General features: G+C 38.9%; 2 protein-coding genes across 7 annotated transcripts; both read right to left on the reverse strand.

Moving 5' to 3' along the window:
- Positions 1-33: 33 nt before the first annotated feature.
- On the reverse strand, positions 34-18,964 carry LOC125004574. Of its 5 annotated transcripts, none has more exons than XM_047579270.1 (5): positions 18,700-18,962; positions 18,218-18,601; positions 5,756-5,890; positions 5,476-5,537; positions 34-992 (listed from the first exon to the last, which is right to left on the reverse strand). In XM_047579270.1, exons 1-5 carry the CDS (start codon positions 18,734-18,736, stop codon positions 861-863), a joined length of 750 nt encoding a protein of 249 aa, XP_047435226.1. In that variant the 5' UTR covers positions 18,737-18,962; the 3' UTR covers positions 34-860. The 5 variants fall into 5 exon arrangements, 4 of the variants coding, with proteins under 4 accessions (XP_047435226.1, XP_047435223.1, XP_047435224.1 ...); XM_047579267.1 differs by lacking the exon at positions 34-992 and adding an exon at positions 4,305-5,241 and having other exon boundaries at positions 18,700-18,964; XM_047579268.1 differs by lacking the exons at positions 34-992; positions 18,218-18,601; positions 18,700-18,962 and adding exons at positions 4,305-5,241; positions 7,544-7,927; positions 8,025-8,072.
- An 800-nt stretch (positions 18,965-19,764) lies between these two features.
- LOC125000567 lies at positions 19,765-23,191 on the reverse strand. 2 transcript variants are annotated; one of them, XM_047576087.1, is made up of 5 exons: positions 22,451-23,189; positions 21,946-22,320; positions 21,333-21,473; positions 21,194-21,252; positions 19,766-21,103 (listed from the first exon to the last, which is right to left on the reverse strand). In XM_047576087.1, the coding sequence occupies exons 1-5, from the start codon at positions 22,485-22,487 to the stop codon at positions 20,987-20,989; spliced, it is 729 nt and encodes a 242-aa protein (XP_047432043.1). In that variant the 5' UTR covers positions 22,488-23,189; the 3' UTR covers positions 19,766-20,986. The 2 variants fall into 2 exon arrangements, with proteins under 2 accessions (XP_047432053.1, XP_047432043.1); XM_047576097.1 differs by lacking the exon at positions 21,333-21,473 and having other exon boundaries at positions 19,765-21,103; positions 22,451-23,191.
- Between the last annotated feature and the right edge of the window lie 602 nt (positions 23,192-23,793).

Genomic DNA, 23,793 nt, shown 5'->3' on the forward strand with positions numbered 1-23,793 from the left:
TTAGACGGATGAAATCATTAAATCAACCGTCTGTAAAGGTGGATCTGATTTATTGCCACATGCGTTCAATTATGACAGGATAATAATACAGTGAAGCACATCAGAAACAATACAGAGTATTAAAATATTGGATGATAAAATGATAATAATAATCAAGTCAACACTTCAAACAGCTTCACAGCAACATAAAAATCTGCAATTTTAAAAACAGGCATATATATAAAAAATTAAAACTCACTTCGCACACAACTAAAAAACAGGAAACGCTCTCTACTAACAGTAGCAGATTTAAGGAGATCACAGACCTGATTTCCTCAGGCTGATTCTTCCACAGACGAGGGGCCCTAACCAAGAACAACCTTTTGTTTTCAGCCAGGCCCCTGGAACAGACAGCAGACCTCAGCCTGAGGATCTTAAGGTACATATCTGCCTGTGTGGTGCTAAAAGGTCAGTAACATGTAGTAAGTGATCAATAAGAGCTTAAAATCAATTCTAAAACACACTGGGAGTCAGAAATGATCTGCTGAAACCAGAGTGATGTGATCTCTTTTCTTCTGATTCTGTGTCTTTAAAAGATGTCAGGAATCCAAACTAATAAGCAATCAAGGAAAGAGAACACAGGCAACAACACAAAACAGGAAACCAAGGAACTTAACAAAATAAAACAGGAAACTCAAAACATGATCATGAAAAAACAATCAGAGTCATGACAGCAGGAAGTTGGTTGGAAGCTTGGCAGCTAGGTCTGAGCATCATAAAGAATGGAAAGAGACACCCTGCCTGCTAATTATGTTTCCTTCAAAGAGGATCCATTTACAATATGTGGCCCTTGTTATCGGTTCATTGTGTTGTTTCTAATATTACATCGTTAGGTCAGAGGTTCTGATGACAGAGTAGGTGCAGACCGTTATGTCAGAGCTCCAGATCTTCATCCTCTTTGGTCTCTGTGTTGCCTGATGGAGTTCCAGCGCAGCATGAAACACATCTTCATCCTACAGTGTCGGCATCAGTGTTGTTATTTAGTGTCATAATCACACATGCTTTACCAGCAATGACCTGATTTAATGAGTTTAATAACACACTATTCATCTACTGGTTCTCCTCCACCATTAAGGAAGTTATTGGTTATAATCACTATTGATACTTAGTGGTTAATACTAGTCAGAGTGTTCACCATGTTTGCTGTTATCAAGTCAGGACTAATAAACTGTTTCTCTATAAGTTACCTGAATGGGTGGTATCTGGCCTCTGGTGTCAGTTCTTCTCTCATCAATTTGAAGACGTTTGGCTGCAGAGATAATAACAGAGGAGAACTTTTTCTTAAGCCAGATTCATTCTTATGAGTCTGACAAGAAGGAATTCAGCTTTGGGGATTCAGAGTCATGGCAATACAAAAAAGAAAAGAAAAAAGTTTCTCAAGAAAAATGGGAAAATACGATGGTATTATGTTATTATAAAGACAATAAACTGAACTTAGAATAAGTGAGTAAATATAGAACTTGTACCTGTTTCCCGACAGAGCTGTAAAATGAACATGGAGGAGAGAATGGCAACAGACGGACACAGAGAGAAGAGCAGCTTCCAGCACAGACTGCAGTCTTCCAGGGTGTCGTGGACGTCTCCTTGAGGTTCACTGGAGTCTGGGTCAAACACAGAGTTTGTGTTATTTAGCTCTGGGAGAACATGTTTGTGACTTTAGACCTTATTGTCCCCATGGGGAAATTCTTTTTCACAGTACCATCTCCACTCCACAAAGTCCACCACAGTACAACACAGGAACATCAGAAACATTAACTTTTATAGCACATTGTCATGCATTGTATTTCACTAATCAAAACATATATGAACCTCTCAAAGTAGCAGAGTTAGAATTAAAACATAATCATCATTACTCCATCAAGTAGGTGCAGTTTGTGACAACTGGTTACCACAGGTAATATATATATTTCATCATTTACTTTGAGAAAAAAAGCTGAAATAAAATGTTGACATTGACAAACTGTGTGCGTTTGTTGGGAGCCACAGGGAGTGTGTGCCACTGTTGTGTGTTGTGCGGAGACCTGGCTGCATGCGGACTTCCCGGACCACAGTGCGTCTGTGCCCGGCTTCAGGACTCTACAGGCAACAGTGTGTGACAATATCTACGCCACTGTTGACCTGAAACTGTCCAATATGGCCTAATATATCAGCAATATAACTGAAAACATAATTACAATACAATTTTATGTTCTTAATTAATTATGATTATTAATTTAGCCGCGATAGTCTTCCAGTACCGGTGGTACCATACCGCTGGCTTGACGTTTTTCTTCAAGTGCATGATGAATAATAACAAAAAAAACTTCCTCCTCTTTTTTTTTTCTCATGGATGGCCTTAATACTCTCAGTCTCTCATTTAACAAGTGTCTTTCATAGCTACTGATAAACTAGAATAACTGATCAGACTCATATGATATATGACACGCTGTGAAGACGCAGCGAGTTTCAAGATGTCTTCTATTTATGTGTCCTAGTTGACACTTGGGTTTACTTTATTCATAATTAGAGTTTGGATCCTTGAGTCAAAACATTTGACGCAACGTCCTCTGATCAAAATCACTGAATTAGTTTATCTTGGAGTCAAAGTAGATGTTTGTTCCCAATACAAAAAAAAAAACTCTCAGGGCTTCGGATCACGGATAAACTCCAGCGCAGCAGTTACCTTGTTAACAACAGAGGCTACAAAGCAGAAACAAAACAAGAAATGAGAGTAGAAATGACGACAACAGCTGGATACAGAGACAGACCAGCAGCACTGATCATGATTTGAACAGTTGATGGATTGAGTTTGTGCCGCTAACACGGAGCTGTTCTGAATAGATCTGTGGATTTCATGTTGAAACACAATTTGCATTAATGCTAAATTGCTGATTCTTCAATTTAGTATCTAATTACATTATTTAAATGATTTATATATGCGTTTCAGGAGAATTACTCATTGTTTTTGGTGCCGTATTGGTCTTGTATTGTTGATGGAAGAATGACGCCCTATTTCAACGTTGTAACTAATTATGCAGTTATGCGAAATAAAAAAAAATACAAAATATATGGAGTACATTTAAAGGTGCGTGAACAGTTTCAAGCCGTCTCTAATTAAGCAGTAGCAGCATTTTAATCCAGGTCGATGCTTTGAGGTTGGCTGAACCTTAATCTGTAATATGTGCATGAATGTTGTTGCTACAAACATGATCTCATTCACACGTAGATATTTGGTACCAGAATACTTACCGACTATAAGCCTTGTTGTAAGTTTACTACTGTATGATGATCATATGTTGCTGTATTCGTGCATGGATAATACATACCAAAATACTTAGCGACAATAAGTCTTGTTGTGATGTTGCTGTATCTGTAAACATGTCTAGTAGTGATGTATTTTCCATCTTCCACAATCTCTTTTTGAGTTCCACAGTAGTAGAGACCTTCATCTGGATCAGTGACGTTCACGATCAGCAGGTCAAAGGAATCAGTGGAACCGTTCTTCACAAATTCAAAGCCGGGAAGCTTAATGAAGTTTCTATAAGCGTTGAACTGGCTTAGAACAAGAGTAGGCTGGTTCTCATGGGAACAGTTCCTGAACCACACTGTGTAGGCTCCAAATGATTGCCTGCAGTCACAATAGAGAGTGACGTTGTCTCCAGGTCTGACTGTCACCTCCAGTGTTGGTACAGAAATCCAACCATGACTGGAGGAAACAACTCCTAGAAGATGGAGAAGAATGTGTGAACAAAAATTAAAGTTAATTAAATTAAATGTGTGCCGAATATTGCAATTTAAATGTTTAAAAGCTAAACTAACCTGAGAGAGCAACGAGAATAATCCACAGTCCGTCCATGTCTGATGATGACCCGGGGCTGAAAGGCAGCTTCACACGTCCTTCTCACACCAGTTATGACTTACACACTATTTTCCATTTAAGGCAATCTAGCTGGTGATTGGCTCGTCGAATGGAGCAATGTCTTCTGTGGTGAATTTGCATGCACATTTTTTTTTTTTTGCACTGATGTATAGATACAACTGTTTGTTGTTGTTTATTTTTAGATTTTCAGAAGAAATGTCACGATGAGCCTCAGATGAAACCAGCTACACTACAAAGGCTTATCGCCAACTCTTGGACTGGAGTCAAGAATAGATTTTTGTTTGGACATGCAAACTCCACACGGAAAGGCCCCAGTCGGACTAACTGGTCTTTAGACGGATGAAATCATCAAATCAACCTTCTGTAAAGGTGGATCTGATTTATTGCCACATGAATTCAATTATGACAGGATAATAACACAGTGAAGCACATCAGAAACAATACAGAGTATAAAAATATTGGATAATAAAATGATAATAATAATCAAGTCAACACTTTAAACAGCTTCACAGCAACATAAAAATCTGCAATTTTAAAAACAGGCATATATATAAAAAATTTAAACTCACTTCATACACATCTAAAAAACAGGAAATGCTCTCTGCTAACAGTATGTCTTAAGTAGCAGATTAAAGGAGATCACAGACTATGTTGACCTAATTTCCTCAGGCTGATTCTTCCACAGACGAGGGGCCCTAACCAAGAACAACCTTTTGTTTTCAGCCAGGCCCCTGGAACAGACAGCAGACCTCAGCCTGAGGATCTTAAGGTACATATCTGCCTGTGTGGTGCTAAAAGGTCAGTAACATGTAGTAAGTGATCAATAAGAGCTTAAAATCAATTCTAAAACACTCTGGGAGTCAGAAATGATCTGCTGAAACCAGAGTGATGTGATCTCTTTTCTTCTGATTCTGTGTCTTTAAAAGATGTCAGGAATCCAAACTAATAAGCAATCAAGGAAAGAGAACACAGGCAACAACACAAAACAGGAAACCAAGGAACTTAACAAAATAAAACAGGAAACTCAAAACATGATCATGAAAAAACAATCAGAGTCATGTCAGCAGGAAGTTGGTTGGACGCTAGGCAGCTAGGTCTGAGCATCATAAAGAGTGGAAAGAGACACCCTGCCTGCTAATTATGTTTCCTTCAAAGAGGATCCATTTACAATATGTGGCCCTTGTTATCGGTTCATTGTGTTGTTTCTAATATTGCATCGTTAGGTCAGAGGTTCTGATGACAGAGTAGGTGCAGGCTGTTATGTCAGAGCTCCAGATCTTCATCCTCTTTGGTCTCTGTGTTGCCTGATGGAGTTCCAGCGCAGCATGAAACTCATCTTCATCCTACAGTGTCGTCATCAGTGTTATTATTTAGAGTCATAATCACACATGCTTTACCAGCAATCACTTGATTTAATGAGTTTAATAACACACTATTCATCTACTGGTTCTCCTCCACCATTAAGAAAGTTATTGGTTGAAATCACTGTTGATACTTAGTGATTGATACTAGTCAGAGTATTCACCATGTTTGCTGTTATAAAGTCAGGACTAATAAACTGTCTCTCTCTAAGTTACCTGAATGGGTGGTATCTGGCCTCTGGTGTCAGTTCTTTTCTCATCAACTTGAAGACGTTTGGCTGCAGAGATAATAACAGAGGAGAACTTTTTTTTCTAAAGCCAGATTAATTTTTATGAGTCTGACAAGAAGGAATTCAACTTTGGGGATTCAGAGTCATGACAATAAAAAAAAAAAGAAAAAAGTTTCTTAAGAAAAATGTGAAAACACCATGATATTATGTTATTATAAAGACAATAAACTGATGTTAGAATAAGTGAGTAAATATAGAACTTGTACCTGTTTCCCGACAGAGCTGTAAAATGAACATGGAGGAGAGAATGGCAACAGACGGACACAGAGAGAAGAGCAGCTTCCAGCACAGACTGCAGTCTTCCATGGTGTCGTGGACGTCTCCTTGAGGTTCACTGGAGTCTGGGTCAAACACAGAGTTGTGTTATTTAGCTCTGGGAGAACATGTGTGTGACTTTAGACCTTATTGTCCCCATGGGGAAATTCTTTTTCACAGTACCATCTCCACTCCACAAAGTCCACCACAGTACAGCACAGGACTCAGAAACATTAACTTTATGCACTTTGTAAATATTTAATCTATAGCACATTGTCATGCATTGTATTTCACTAATCAAAAAATATATGAACCTCTCAAAGTAGCAGAGTTAGAATTAAAACATAATCATCATTACTCCATCAAGTAAGTGCAGTTTGTGATAACTGGTTACCACAGGTAATATATATGTTTCATCATTTGCTTTGAGAAAAAAAGCTGAAATAAAATGTTGACATTGACAAACTGTGTGTGTTTGTTGGGACCCACAGGGAGTGTGTGCCACTGTTGTGTGTTGTGCGGAGACCTGGCTGCATGCGGACTTCCCAGACCACCGTGCGTCTGTGCCCGGCTTCAGGACTCTACAGGCAACAGTGTGTAACAATATCTACGCCACTGTTGACCTGAAACTGTCCAATATGGCCTAATATATCATCAATATAACTGAAAACATAATCACCATACAATTTTATGTTTTTAATTAATTATAATTATTAATTAAGCCCCAATAGTCTTCCAGTACCGGTGGTACCATACCGCTGGCTTGACTTTTTTCTTCAAGTGCATGATGAATACAAAATAAAAAAACGTTCCTCCTCTCTTTTTTTTTTTCTCATGGGTGGCCCTAATACTCTCAGTCTCTCATTTAACAAGTGTCTTTCATAGCTACTGATAAACTAGAATAACTGATCAGACTCATATGATATATGACACGCTGTGAAGACGCAGCGAGTTTCAAGATGTCTTCTATTTATGTGTCCTAGTTGACACTTGGTTTTACTTTATTCATAATTAGAGTTTCGATCCTTGAGTCAAAACATTTGACACAACGTCCTCTGATCAAAATCACTGAATTAGTTTATCTTGGAGTCAAAGTGGATGTTTGTTCCAAATACAAAAAAAAAAAACTCTCAGGGCTTTGGATCACGGATAAACTCCAGCGCAGCAGTTACCTTGTTAACAACAGAGGCTACAAAGCAGAAACAAAACAAGAAAAGAGAGTAGAAATGACGACAAAAGCTGGATACAGAGACAGACCAGCAGCACTGATCATGATTTGAACAGTTGATGGATTGAGATGGTGCAACTAACACGGAGCTGTTATGAATAGATCTGTGGATTTCATGTTGAAACACAATTTGTATTTATGCTAAATTGTTGATTCTTCAATTTGGTATCTAATTACATTATTTAAATGATTTATATATGCGTTTCGGGAGCATTACTCATTGTTTTTGGTGCAGTATTGGTCTTGTATTGTTGATGGAAGAATGACGCCCTATTTCAACGTTGTAACTAATTATGCAGTTATGCGAAATAAAAAAAAAATACAAAATATATGGAGTACATTTAAAGGTGCGTGAACAGTTTCAAGCCGTCTCTAATTAAGCAGTAGCAGCATTTTAATCCAGGTCGATGCTTTGAGGTTGGCTGAACCTTAATCTGTAATATGTGCATGAATGTTGTTGCTACAAACATGATCTCATTCACACGTAGATATATGGTACCAGAATACTTACCGACTATAAGTCTTGTTGTGATGTTGCTGTATCTGTAAACATGTCTAGTAATGATGTATTCTTTATCCACCACAATCTCTTTTTCAGTTCCACAGTAGTAGAGACCTTCATCTGGATTAGTGACGTTGGTGATCAGCAGGTCATAGGAATCAGTGGAATCGTTCTTCACAAATTCAAAGCCAGGATGTTTTATGGTGTTTCTATAAATGATGAACCGGCTTAAAACAAGAGTAGGCTGGTTCTCATGGGAACAATTCCTGAACCACAGTGTGTAGGCTCCAAATGGTTGCCTGCAGTCACAGTAGAGAGTGATGTTGTCTCCAGGTCTGACTGTCACCTCCAGTGTTGGTACAGAAATCCAATCATGACTGGAAGAAACAACTCCTAGAAGATGGAGAAGAACTTGTGAACAAAAATTAAAGTTAATTAAATTAAATGTGTGCCGAATATTGCAATTTAAATGTTTAAAATCTAAACTAACCTGAGAGAGCAACGAGAATAATCCACAGTCCGTCCATGTCTGATGATGACCCGGGGCTGAAAGGCAGCTTCACACGTCCTTCTCACACAAGTTATGACTTACGCACTATTTTCCATTTAAGGCAATCTAGCCAGTGATTGGCTCGTCGAATGGAGCAATTTCTTCTGTAGTGAATTTGCACGCATGTGTTGAGGAGAGGAAACTCAAAACATGATCACGAAACATCAGAGTCATGTCAGCAGGAAGTTGGTTGGAAGCTAGGCAGCTAGGTCTGAGCATCATAAAGAATGGAAAGAGACACCCTGCCTGCTAATTATGTTTCCTCCAAACAGGATCCATTTACAATATGTGGCCCTTGTTATCGGTTCATTGTGTTGTTTCTAATATTACATCGTTAGGTCAGAGGTTCTGATGACAGAGTAGGTGCAGACCGTTGTGTCAGAGCTCCAGATCTTCATCCTCTTTGGTCTCTGTGTTGCCTGATGGAGTTCCAGCGCAGCATGAAACACATCTTCATCCTACAGTGTCGTCATCAGTGTTATTATTTAGAGTCATAATCACACATGCTTTACCAGCAATGACCTGATTTAATGAGTTTAATAAGACACTATTCATCTACTGGTTCTCCTCCACCATTAAGGAAGTTATTGGTTGAAATCACTATTGATACTTAGTGGTTGATACTAGTCAGAGTATTCACCATGTTTGCTGTTATGAAGTCAGGACTAATAAACTGTCTCTCTATAAGTTACCTGAATGGGTGGTATCTGGCCTCTGGTGTCAGTTCTTTTCTCATCAACTTGAAGACGTTTGGCTGCAGAGATAATGACAGAGGAAAACTTTTTCTAAAGCCAGATTCATTCTTATGAGTCTGACAAGAAGGAATTCAGCTTTGGGGATTCAGAGTCATGACAATGAAAAAAAGAAAAAAAGTTTCTCAAGAAAAGAGAAAAAAAATCAAATGTCAAAAAAAAAAAATGTTGAAATGCAAACTGGCGGTAGACGTAGCAGATAGATCTGTGTGCGCTTGCTGGGACCCACAGGAAGTGCGCCATAAGCAGTGTTTTGCAGGGACTTGAATGCATGCGGACACCTGGACCACAGTGCTTCTGTGCCTGGCTTCGGGACTCTACGGGCAGATAGGGACGCGCTCCTGAGCCCTGGAGTTTACGTCCCTCCCTCAATAATAATCACAATACAAATTTATATCCCTAATTACTATTATTATCATTAGTATTATTATTACGCCCCAAAACTCTCCCGGTTCTGGTGGTACCATACCATCGGCCTGATGGTCAACTTTTTTCTCGAAATTTCAACTTTTTTCTCGAAATTTCAACTTTTTTCTCGAAATGCATGATGAATATTGTTTTCTTTTTCTTGTGTGTGGACCTAATAATCTCTGTTTGTCAAGGCTACTGATAAAACTAGAAAAACTGGAGAGACTTATATGATATATGATATGCTGTTTCAAAAGACTAGTTTCAAGATGTCTTCTATTCATGTGTCCTTGTTGACATTTGGGTTGAACTTAGTCATAATTAGAATTTGGATCCTTGAGCTAAGGCTAAAAACATTTGACACAACAATCCATGACCAAAATCACTGAATTAGTTCATCAAACAAATCCCCTCAGGGCATCAGAGCACTGATAAACTCCAGTGCAGCAGTTACCTTGTTAAAGACAGAGGCTACAAACAAGAAACAAAACAAGAAATGAGAGTAGGAGACAGAGCAGCAGCGTCCAGCACTGACCACAGTTTGACGACATTGTGCAGTTAACGCGGAGCTGTGATGAATCTGTTGATTAGTGCATTTCATGTTGAAACACAATTTGTATTTATGCTAAACTGCTGATTCTTCAATTGGGTATCTAATTACATTATTGAAATGATTATATATGTGCTTTTAGGAGTATTACTCAATGTTTGTGGTGCAGTATTGGTCTTGTATTGTTGATGGAAGAATGGTGGCCCTATTTCAACTTTGTAACAGAAGGCTATTGTGCAAAATAATAATAAAAAGATTTAATTCAAAAGATATGGAGTACATTTAAAGGCAAGTGAAAGATTTCAAGTCGTCTAAATAAGCAGTGGCATCATTTTAATCCAGACCGATGTCACTGATCATTCATGAAGTTGGGTGATTGTCGGTTGATTGAGCCTTAATTATTAATTATTAAAGATTAATATGTGCATAAATATTGTTGCTACAATCATGATCTCATTCACACGTACATATTTGGCACCAAAATACTTACTGACTATGAGCCTCGTTGTGATGTTGCCGTATCTGTTAATATGTCTGACAGTAAAGAACTCTTTATCCGTCACAATGCTTTTCTCAGTTCCACAGTAGTAGAGACCTTCGTCAGAATCAGTGACGTCGATGATCAGCAGGTCATAGGAATCAGTGGAAAAGCTCGTAACAAATGCCAAACCAGGACGAACTAGAGTGTCTGCAGGAGTCCACAGTGTACGATAGACATGTCAGAGGTCAGAGGTCGGCCTTTTGACATGACAGTGATCCCAAACCATAGAAGAAGCAAAGCAGACAAAGAAATCTGACTGTGATGACGCCTGAAGGTTTCCTTCAAGTGGTTTTCTGGTGTTTATCTTTACTGTTTAGGTTCAATGTCAACCTGAGCAGCCGGCAAGAAACTCTCCCTATTTAGCAGCTAAGGATGGTTCCCCAGGAGCTGTAAAAGACTACACCCAAGCTAAAAGGAAAGTTTATATTGGTTCCGACACAACTTCAAATCTGTAGCAGTGTTATCCTGCATACACCAATCAGGCACAACATTAAAACCACTGTTGTGTATCGATGCGCTGACGAAAGGAAGTGATCACTGCTGACAAGTCTCCTCTTGCATTCAAAAAAGTCTTATTACAAGAAAAAACAATGTCAAAAACTCTTGCCGAATTGTAGAATCCCCTCTCTTTCAGCTCCAACACTGTGTCTTTATATGTTTTCTCATCTCCAGAAACTCCACAATTATAAATACTTAAAAAGAGAACCTGACCCCTTACATCATACATTTTACAGTCGACAGACGGTATGGACACGTGAAGGAAGGAAACATTACTTGGTAAAAGTAGATATGTGTTGATGTCACTGGATGCGTTGACCAAACAGGTCCACACGCCCTGGGAGCCGTGACAGTGCAGGATATTTGATTATACACAGCAATTATTATCAGCTAATAAGTAACCTTTTAACCTTTGAACAAACTCAACAAACCCAGAAATAGAAGATAAGAAGATCACACGCTACACCATTAATAGGAGAAATAACATTAACCATCTTGTGACAATATAATGTTCTACTGGGAAACTTTTGGACCTGGTATTTGAGTGGATGTAACTTAGACATGTAGCACCCACCTAGACCAGACCAGACACCCCCACCCCATAGCTATGACACTCCCTGATGGTATCCACCATCCCCAGCAGGATGCAGCCGGACACAGACACACAAACACACACACAAACATAAAAGCAGCACGAGATCCCAAACTGATCAAGTATCTGTGGGACAGGACCATGTCCATTCTCTGATGAGACACTGCACAAGGTGATAATGCAGTATAGTAGTTGTGTGTACACCATGTTTTGCTGCCACACAGTGTCTGAAAATGTGCATTTCTCTTCTCTTCTCTTCTCTTCTCTTCTCTTCTCTTCTCTTCTCTTCTCTTCTCTTCTCTACTCTTCTCTTCTCTTCTCTTCTCTTCTCTTCTCTTCTCTTCTCTTCTCTTCTCTTCTCTTCTCTTCTCTTCTCTTCTCTGTACGTGACACTTGGTATTTGTTGACAAAGCCCTTGGAAACAGAGTTTGGTTACTGTAGTAGGTTTAAAATATATGATTATTATTACTACTACTATTACTACTTTTATTATTATTGATCATTTTAACATCCTTTAAGAAAAAAAGGCATGATTTTAATGAATTGTCTCTGTAAGTTGTAAATGTTCATGTTCACTGTTTGAGTGTAATAAAACTCATTATAAATTACCTGAACGTGCTGTGCTTGAAAACTGGTGTCACTCATCCCATCAACTTGAGGGACTCAAGCTGCATAGATAATCTCGTTAACTTTGGACAACTTTGGACAATAATAATAATAATAATAATAATAATAATAATAATAGTAATAATAAAAAGTCATTTAAAAGATTGAAAGGAGAAGATTGTTTCACCATAATAATGGGATAATGGGATGATTAGATAAACTCAGACAGAGGACACGAAGAGCCAGTATCGAGCGCACACCACATCGTGGTAAAGTCTCATGGTGACAGGACCCAGTACATTCTGGATCAAACTAAAAAATATTGTTGAATAACTTTCTGTTCGTGTGACCCCATTTGCAGTTGTTTCAAAGTGTGGCATCATTTTTTACTTGGCTTTGAGCTGTCGGAGCAACGCCGCTCTGTTTTCATTGGGAATCGTGGTTAAATGGACGATGTTTGGGTTGAGCATGATAAAGAGACAACATTATTCTTAATTTGGTGTCACATCATTAAGAAATTTGAATTAAAGACTGAGCCGAGACACAGCCTGCATCTGCAAACTGATAAAACATCCATGATTTCTGTTTTCAAGTTGTTGTTTTTATCACAGATACCTTTTATGATATGTGAAATTAAAGCCTGCTCCATATGGAAGTATCCCATACCCTCCGGCGCTGTGTGTTTCTATCTGTAAACCAGGAATCAATAATTTTGGTGCCTGAAATCTTTATTTGTCTATGCTTTAGGACTTTGTTGAAAGAGACAATCATTCTCTGATGATGAAAAACATCCAAGCCCAACTAAACCTTATCTGACGACCTCGCAACATCCCTCATCATCCCGTCAATGAGCCTTAATCCATAGCCACAATGAAATGTGCCACAATGTCCCTCCCATAATGACTCTACAGCCTCCTTGGAGCCAAATATGTTTAATATTAATAACAATAAAATAGAATATACAATTATAGATACATTAATAACAAAAAATATTGCTGTACATATTTTCAGTTTCCACACAACCCACACAAATACTGACACACACACTGAGGGTGGTGGTGGTGTGTGTACGTGTTTTTGTGTGTGTGTGCACTTGTACAACTATCGTTCCGAGAACCAGTTTAAGTTTTATACCATCAGATTGAGGACATTTGTGCAAAGTGAGGACATTATGGCCAGTCCTCACTTTTTGACTGTTTAGGGTAAAGGTTACAATTAGGTTATGGTTATGGTTAGGGTAAGAGGCTAGGGAATGCATTATGCCAATGAGTGTTCTCACAAAGATGGCCATACAAGAATGTGTGTGTGTGTGTGTGTGTGTGTGTGTGTGTGTGTGTGTGTGTGTGTGTGTGTGTGTCCAGGACTTCACTTTTCCTGGTTTCCTTTCCTGTCATAGGTGGCAGACATTGTAGCTTCAATCACTTTCTTGGAGGGTACATACTTGTGGCCAGGGCTGGTGCATAAAAAGCAGTATTACCCATACTCATTCTGTTTTCTGTAAGGATCTTGCTCACCATGCTGAATGACCTGCCTGAGCTTGCATTGCTGTGAGGGATGCAGAGCACTGCCTTCATCAGTGATGCCAGATTTATAAACCTCTCCTCTTCCTCTAGAAGGTAGCTGAACTTGCCAACTCTCTCTGCCTGTAGGAGATCCTTGCTTGCTATAACTTGATACTCCACCAAATCTTCTCTCAGCTTATCTGCTTCCTTGATTAACTCACAATACAAAACATTATCTTACATGTTGCTGGAGCACTAGGTCCCTGAACATTTGGGAGTCTATGGGGAATATTATCATCATTTTCCCCACAGTTGCTGCATAGAAGGCCCTCAAGACCCATGACCTACAGCATAGGTATTCAACAGGGGGTCCATGACCCCCAGGTGGTCTGTGGAGGTACTGCACGGGCGTTGCAAAATCTTTGATTGATTGACATTTTGACATATTTTTTTCCCCCCATAAATTAAATTTTTTTAAATACACATTAACACGAATCCAACATATTATATGTAAAAAAAATAAAATAATATTTGAACCTGCAAATTATTTGAATAGCTTAATATTGAATGCAAAATGATGATAATAATAATAGCATTAATTTAATAATAGAACACATATAGTAGGTAGGGGGTCCATACTTAATCTCTCATCAGTTTAGGGTCCTCGGCCAGAAAGTCATTGAAGATCTCTGAACTAAAGACAATTAAACAGGTCAGCATGTAATTTTGAATTTTATAAAGACATGTGATAGAATCATAATGATCTTCTCATAAAGACCACTCTGCGGTGTCTCCCCCTGTAAAGAGGTCTTCATCTGTCAGTTGATTTTTCCACCCATAGTCCACCTTTCTGTGTGATGTCCACAAAACGAGAGAAGAAATCATGAAAATACTTATTATCCAGCCAAATATTATCCACCTGAAAGGCGGTGTTGAATACAGCTGGAGGTCGACACTGAGAAACATGAAGCAGACTTTCATCTCTGGGTCACGAAGATGATTTTCCAGGTCATGGACTTTTCCATTCTTTTCTACATCATTGTGGCTTTCAAAATATGGTTGCAGAGCTGCCCACTGGTTCAGTACTCTTTGAATGCACATGAGGAGGCTGAGGCATCTGGTGGAGCAGAACCTCAGGAGCTTGCAAGTCCACAAACTCTTTGGGCACCTCACATCGCTTTGCACTAAAAAATGCTGTACTGATGAAGTTGGAGTATTGTGTTGGTGTTCCATGACGTCATATTATCCTTTAATTAAGTCAAATCTGCATCTTATAAGTAGCAAATACATTTGTGGGAGAAAAGGTAGATTATTTCCATCTGAAATAAAGGGAGGAGTAAGGGTAATGAAGCATTTTGGATAATTGTGCAGATTATTTCTTTCAAACCACTGGACTAAAAATAAAGATTAGATGTTTGGGAACAGGATCATTTGTCTTACATTAACTTGCTGTCAGATCTTGTCTTGTGGTCTTTTTGTTTTATTACATGTGTGAAATGTCTCCACTAGAGGTCAGGAGACTTTTGACAGAAGCTGCTGCTGACTTTACTGGCATTTGAATCTGTGTAAGACACCACAAACTGTTGTTGTTATCTGTGTGCTAATGGCTCACATTCACGACACACAGAAAGAGCATGCACAACCATAACCAAACAGATGGCATCACTGCTTCTTCTTACATGATGCGAGCACAAGTATAGCACAGTGTACAGTACAATTTGAACACACATATTCATTGAACTTCTTCAGAGTAGCCATTGTTCGCCTTGATGTGTTTTTAAGTACTGAGCTGATCTCTGCATTCACACGAGAGGCTGATCGGTGTGGTTTTCCTGTCTGCCCTACTGATCGCTGCATGGGCCACATGATGTGGTTAAGGATGACTTAACTGTCAACTCTGTATTTTCTCATAACTTCATAACTTCTGTGGAGAGATCTGTCCATTGAAAACATATTTTACCTCAACGTTTTTTCAGGTCAAGGACCCCCAAATTGATGGAGAGATTAAGTAGGGGTTCCCCTACCTACTATATGTGTTCTACATTAAACTTGGTCTAGTGCTATTTATAAATATACATACAGGAAGTTAAGACTGACAACTCTAGTGTCGCATTGTGTGTGAAATGGTCTGAAGGAGTTAAGGGCTGTACTAAAATATGTTGGGTTCATGTTAATGTGTATTTAAAAAAAATCAAATTTGGGCGGGAAAATGTATCTATATATATATAGTCTTGTTTATTTTCTTTTTTTTTTTATAAATCATTTATTTAAGTGGTTCATTAAAAATGTATGTACACTGCAATGGGAGCTGTGTAAGGAGAATCAAAAGTCTCTGAAGAGTCTGAAAAGATGCACATCTGAGAAGCAAGTGTGGGTCATTTGTGATCTTACAGTAACTTTACACGAAGAAGCTAAATGACAGAGGGAAGACTAAGAATACGACTCATTTGAACCCCCCTTTCACTCAACACATACTAGGGGTGTAATATATGCTGGAGTCTAAACTCTGGGGTTTCCTCTTCTTTGATCTCTGTGATGGCTGACGGATTTCCACGGCGGCATAACACACGTCTTCACCCTGAGATTTAATGATTGTTGTTTAGTGTCATGACCATGTAGTTGGTATATCGAGACAGAGACTGTATTTGTGAAATATGGACTTCTATTATTACCTCTTTGTCTTGGTGTTGGCTGTCATATCTTGCCTCGTGACCTTGTGGTGTTATTGCTGCAGCGATTTTTGGACATTAAATATTGAATAGACATTTGGAGAGCAAGCTGAGGTTTGAAAACACAAAGAATCACAGAGATACAAGACGAAGAAGGGAAGTGTCAAATACATGACAGCAGGTACCTGATTTCCTGCAAAACCGGTGAACCACGAAACCAGACAAGAGAACGGAGAGAACAGCACCAGCTGGACACAGACAGAAGAGCAGCTTCCAGCACTGACCACAGTCTTCTCGAGTCTCATCGGCATCATGGTGAGGCTCACTGGGTTCTGGATCTAAGACAGAGTTACATTGATTGGCTTCGTTAGTGCTTCTTTGTGCATATTCTCAGTGAAATCAAACCCAGATGAATTGCTATCTCAAAGTGATGGAGGGGTTTGTGCCTCCGAGTGATCCTGGAGGCTATGTTGTTGGGGGCAAAACCCTCTGGGAAGGTCTTCCAAGGCAAATTGGTCTCAGGGGAAGGGCCATACCAAGAGCAATGCATAGACCCTGATAGACTGGCAAAAGAGTAGTTATAATAAATCACAATGAAAAGGGAAACCTTACGAGACAGTGTATGGTGGATAGGCTTTCCTCCATTTCTGCATGGCTTGTTACAGCCCGAACATGGATCCACTTCCCTGTGGACCCACCACCTGAAGGAAAATGACTTAAACCGTGTACCACGGGAAGTTCTGTGTACTAACTCAAGCCTTTTTCCAATAGGTGCAGGACTCTGCCCCAGTCCAGTTTACAGTCTTCATGAACAAGATCTCAAGGCAAAGCCAGGAATAGGACGGTGTCATTATTGTGTCTTTGCTTTTTGCAGATGATATAGTACTGTTGGCTTCTCAGTTTGCGAGTTTCAGCACAGAATAGGAAGGTTTGTAAAAGAGCGTGAAGGGGCCAGGATGTGAGTCAGCGACTTCAAGTCCAAAGCTACCCCAAGAACGGTACATTGTTCTGCTCTACAAGAGAGAACAAACAAGAGAAATAGAAAACAAAAAACTACGATAGCTGCCTCACAATTGTACACCACCAATGTCTGTCTTCATAGACTCAAATAATATATTGTATATAGTGAATAGAGTTATTATTATGGGTTTTGCTGAACAACATAATGTCACAGTGAGGTTGACCATTAACATTTGGGGTATAAAATATATTCACTTTTTTTTTCTGATTGTGTTACGATTAGAATTTGAATTCTTGAGTGAGTGACCTTTGACCACCTCATATTAAATCAGTTCATCTTTGAGTCAAAGTGGATGTCTGTATTCAATTCAAAGCATAAAACATTTCCCGTGAAGCAGAAGAGTATAGGTTTTTAGTGGTGGAGGCGATAAACCAAAACAACACAGAGAGATCAGCAGTGTCCAGAACTGATCACCGTGACATTGTACTGCCACATAATTAAAAAGATTTTAAGGAGGATTTGTGGAGAACTGATTCTTCAACTGGGCATCTAAATGCATTATTTAAATCATAATCCTTGCTTCCAGGGGCATTACTTGGTATTTTTGGTGCAGTATTGGTCATGCATTATTGATAGAACATAGACGGTTCTGTTGCAACATGTCTATAAATGCTCAAAATCTCATTTGAATAACATCGCCGAATGTGAAAAATCTTAAAACATACAAAAAACACATAAAAAATTGATAGGGAGCACATAGAAAGATACTTTCACTCCAAGCAATCTCTAAATAAGTTATTTGAGAAATTAGTACTTTTATACTCATTCTAGACTTGATGAAGATAATTTTCAAAACGTTTCACAGGTTGATGTTGGTTGAGAAATACAGAGGATGCTAGGTCGCAGAAATATGATGGCATGATGTTGCATTGACTTGATCTTTTATATAAGTGCAAATAAATGCGTGAAAAAAATAAGTTTACTACTGTATGATGATCATATGTTGCCGTATTATATGTTGCCGTATATGGATAATACATACCAAAATACTTACCGACTATAAGTCTTGTTGTGATGTTGCTGTATCTGTAAACATGTCTAGTAGTGATGTATTTTCCATCCTCCACAATCTCTTTTTGAGTTCCACAGTAGTAGAGACCTTCATCAGAATCAGTGACGTTCACGATCAGCAGGTCATAGGAATCAGTGGAACTGTTCTTCACAAATTCAAAGCCGGGAAGCTTAATGAAGTTTCTATAAGCGTTGAACTGGCTTAAAAGAAGAGTAGGCTGGTTCTCATGGGAACAGTTCCTGAACCACATTGTGTAGGCTCCAAATGATTGCCTGCAGTCACAGTAGAGAGTAATGTTGTCTCCAGGTCTGGCTGTCACCTCCAGTGTTGGTACAGAAATCCAACCATGACTGCAGGAAACAACTCCTAGATGAGAAATATTTCAGCTGGTTACTGATCAGCAGAAAAACGCTGACACAGTTATGCAAGAATTCATTTCAAAATGACAATAATTTCAAACTTACCTGAGATAACAAACAGAGCAATATGGAGTCCCTCCATATCTGACGATCCCCTGGAACTGAAAGACAGCCTCACAGGTCTTACTGACGGATGTTATGACTTACACACAATTTTCCATCAAAGGAAATCTTGCAGACGATTGGCTAGTGGAATGGAACATTTTCTTTTGTGGTTTTTCTTTGTGTGCTATGCTTATCACAGTAGTGTGCAATGTTTAGCTTAGCTTCCACATTGCTGGATAGATGAAACTAAATTTATTGAAACTTTACAGAGAACCTCAAATAAAACCAATCACACTGCAAATCCTCGAACTGTGCAGTCTTGACTCAGCCCCCTTTTGCTTTCACCTGCAACATTACATACTTGAATATTCTGGTGCTTTGAAACCAAAACTCAACCATGACCTTCCTGTTAGACTTAGCTGTGAGAATTTCCCCATTATGTAAATGACATCACAAATCTTAACTGTACAACAAAAAGTAATTTTAATAAACTACATCTATTAAAAAGGTAAATAAATCGCTGTGCTGCTGTCAAATGAAAATCAACGTTCTTTTGTGCAGTTTCACGAAAGTTCTCATTTTGAATCATGGAGCAAGATCAGCTCAACAACTTTGCAAAGACCAAAGAAAAAGTATCTTAGTATCAATGAGATTTAACAGACAGTGAAAAAATAAATTAAATAATAAATGAATATGATTTTATGTCGGTGGAGGAACTTTTCGATCATACATTTTCAGACATAAACTTTGTTATTTAGTAGAGTATAGTAAAATAAAATTACAGTTTTGTTTTGTTTTTTATTGGTTATTTAAGTTATGTACGATGTTAAAATTCATGAGATGCATATATTCTAAGAAAATGAATACAATATGTATTTGGGGCTGTACATGGCTGTGCCATGACTCTTTAACCTCCCGAGACCCTGAGGCCTCATATGGGGACATTAAATATTAAGTTTGTGGCAGCTTATTCTGCTTCATTTAAACCTGTTGTGCTCATAAATGGACACTTTAGTCTGGCATCCAATGGCAGCAAAGGGTCAAAACACAAGTCACGGTAAGAACATGAATGTGGGCGGATTCATTCTGCAGATGATCATGGGACAAAAGTGGACAAGGACCAAAACCTCATTCAGTTTTAAAACTTATTTATTTAAGCTCATTAGTCAAAGATTGGTCAAAGATGATGCTGAGTTTTTATACTTCTTAGGTCCTACTAATCCCAAATGTCTTGGAGAAATTAAATATGCATAACATACTAAAGCTCAGGTTTCAGGAGGTTGACTAGTCGTTGATCACATGACAATAACAACATGGACCTTAAACTAGCAGCGGTTCATCAAGTGTATAGAAATACTTCACTAAAGATGAAGGCCATTCTACAGTGACATGCAGAATAGGCAAGTCAGTCCTGTAATACAACAAAAGTACAACTGGAATGCACCACATCTGAAAAGGCATCCGCTAGTGCTAACAGACGCTAACAGACACTAACAGAGGAACGGCCCAAATCCTCTCTACAGCAGTCACAACTTCCCCTACGGTAACAAACAGAAAGAGGCTGTGAATCAACAATTTGCTGGTAAATTTCATGTCAAAGTTATGAGACCTTCATCTACTACACACAGAAAAGGCTTCATACCACATTTTTATTACACTACACAATACACCCTAAACATGACACTATCCTGTCTTACAACACACAGTGAAGTACTATAAAATACTATATTTATATAAGCTAAACTACTGATTAGCATGTGTGCTCATGTCATTTTTTTGTCCTTGACGTCAGTTAATGCACCATGCCAGAGATGGAAGTTGGTAGAGCTGAGAGTTTGCCGAGCGAGAGATGCAATGTAGAAGAATCCGACTGACGGTGTTTATGATGTTGATGTGGACTTGGCAGAAAAGCCTCCGTAGTTTCCGTCATGTGAGACATTACAGTATGTACTCAGGTCAAAAAAGTAGATCTCACTGTTGCAAAGCATTCATTTCTGCTGTGTTCCCGGGCCAAGACTGTACTTAGTTCTTCCATATCCAATATGGATTTATTGATATATTTACTGGAGAAATTATTGAAAAGATGTGTTCTTGTGGTGATATACCAGCTTTGTCTGTAGGCACTGTATGGAACAATGTGCTTGCTTGTTCATTTTGAAAAGCATTTTCAGCGGGCTGAGCTACAGTATAAGCTGCAGATTGTTGATCAGATTTAAATGTCTATTGTACAACTCATCTTATCTAACATACAGTACTGTCATAAATCCATTTCATGTGCCACAGGCTTCTACATCCTAGAAGTGTTGACGGCAGAATATGTGCTGAAGTCAGAACTCTGTCTTTTATTCTTTGGTCTCTGTGATGGCTGACGGATTTCCAGCGCGGCATAACACACGTCTTCACCCTAAGATCAGACAGTTGTTAGAATCGTCATCAAGTTTTCCTGGTAACATTATTCCATTATTCCATTATAACCCTCCGTGCAGTAAATTACCTGATTCAGTCTTGTTTGACCAGTATCAGCATTTTGCTCATTAACCTGATGGTCTTTGGCTGTAGAAATGAATGAAGCACCATTACAGTAGGAAGCCAAAATTATGAATAAAATATTGTGTATTAGCAAAAGTAGTAACCTCTTTTCCTACAGAAGTGATAAACCAGCAGAGAGGAGAGAAATGAGGAGACACCAGCGCAAACTGGACACAGTGAGTACAGCAGCATCCAGCACATACAACATTCTGAAGGAGCAGTATGAGGACGAGGATCACTGGAGTCTGGATCAAACACAGAATTGTCTCAATAAGGTTGATTTAAACTTTGAATATATACAACTGACAATGAAATCTTATTTTTTGACATAATAAAGTTGCAAATGGCATTTGCATTTTCAGCCTTGACATTAAACAATATTCATAAACCACTGAAATACTTTCTTGATGTAAGATTACTGAATTTTCAGCATATAATATTAATCAAGGAGTTAGGAGCTTGTTCAAATCTCAGCTATGACAAGTACAGATCTGTGACCGTAAGTTCCCAGTCCCATACTTTACCATTATTTACCATGAAAAGCACGTAAAATAATCTCAAAAACTACAACACATTAAAATTGTAGGTATAAAACTTCACATTTCTATCTGGTATAAACTGTAAACAATGTGTTTGCATCGTATAGGCACCATTTACATAAGTGATCACATACCTCAGAACTGCTTTCTGACATCAACATGGATATAAATCACTCACCTAATATGAGTTTTGTCTTGATGTTGCCGTGTGTGTAAATATGTCTACTAATGATGTATTCTTTTTCCTCCACAACTGGTTTTTCAGTTCCACAGTAGTAGAGACCTTCATCCGAATCAGTGACGTTGGTGATCAGCAGGTCATAGGAATCAGTGGAAACGTTCTTCACAAATTCGAAATGGGTGTCAGTCCACTCATAATAATCTTTTACTCTTAGAACAAGAGTAGGCTGGTTCTCGTGGGAACAGTTCCTGAACCACACTATGTATACTCCAGATTGTCTGCAGTCACAGTAGAGAGTGACGTTGTCTCCAGGTCTGACTTTCACCTTCAGTGTTGGTACAGAAATCCAACCATGACTGGAGGAAACAACTCCTAGAAGACAAAAAAGAACATGTGACCAAAAATTAAAGCTAAATAACATTTTATCAGGTTACAACTCGGCAGAATAATTTTCTAATGTGTGTCGACTATTGCAATTTAAATGTTTAAAAGCTAAACTAACCTGAGAGAGCAACGAGAATAATCCACAGTCCGTCCATGTCTGACGATGAACCGGGGCTGAAAGGCAGCTTCACACGTCCTTCTCACACAAGTTATGATTTACACACTATTTTCCATCAATGGCAAGCTAGCTGGTGATTGGCTAGTCGAATGGAACATTTTCTTCTGTGGTTAATTTGTGTGCACGTGTTGGTTTTTTGCACTGATGTACAGATACAACTGGTGTGTTTTTTTTTTTTTTGTTTTTTGTTTTTCAGAAGAAATGTCACGATGGGCGTCAGATGAAACCAGCTGCACTACAAAGACCTATCGCCAATGCTTGGACTGGAGTCAAGAATAGATTTTCGTTTGGTCTGAGCCAGATCACGGTGTTACAGTTAAGAACGGGGCATGCAGTTTAATGTCTATTTATGTAGATGGAGATAACATCATATAACATCATATACACTATATTAACAAAAGTATCATCTGCCTTTACACCTATATCAACATAGGAAGTGCATTTGTGAGGACAGACAGACACTGATATTTGACAAGAAGGCCTGGCTCACAGTCTTCACTCTAATTCATCCCAAAGGTGTTCTACTGGGTTGAGGTCAGGACTCTGTCAGTCAAGTTCTTCTACACTAAACTCGCTCATTCACGTCTTTATGGACTTTTCTTTGTACACTGGTGCACAGTCATGTTGGAACAGGAAAGGGCCACGCCCAAAAAATTCCCACAAAGCTGGGAGCACGGATTATCCAAAAACGTTTGGTGTGCTGAAGCTTTCAGAGTCCCTGTCACTGGAATTAAGGGGTCAAGCTCAGCTCCTGAAAAACAAGCTCACACCATAATCCTCCCTCCACCAAACTTCATACTTGACGCAATGCAGCCAGCCAAGTACCGTTCTCCTGGCAACGGCCAATTCATCAATGAGATTATCAGATTGACCTAATTTAAACTGTGGTTCATGCAGAGCAGCCATACCAGCACATGAAACTGGAGCTGACACAAGACGAGCTCTACACACATTTTCACCTCAGTTATACACTGATCAGGCATAATGTGGCTCAGGCTTGTTTCAGTGCATCTCATAGATATGTGATTGGGATCTGATGAATTTGGAGGCCAGGTCAACACCTTGTGCTGTTTTTCATGTTATTTTTGTTGTTGTTCCTCAACTGTTTTTTTTGTGCATGTATCTGTGTCAGACTGCATCCTGCTACATCCTGAGTGTCAATGCCCTGCGGTGGGGGTGTCTGGTACGGTCTGGGTGGGTGGTACATGTAACATCCACATGAATGCGAAGGTTCAAAAGTTTCCCAGCAGAACATTGCAACCCGGTGGTCATGTTATGTACTT

Source organism: Mugil cephalus, chromosome 2 (genome assembly GCF_022458985.1).
Source record: "Mugil cephalus isolate CIBA_MC_2020 chromosome 2, CIBA_Mcephalus_1.1, whole genome shotgun sequence".
NCBI lineage: Eukaryota > Metazoa > Chordata > Actinopteri > Mugiliformes > Mugilidae > Mugil > Mugil cephalus.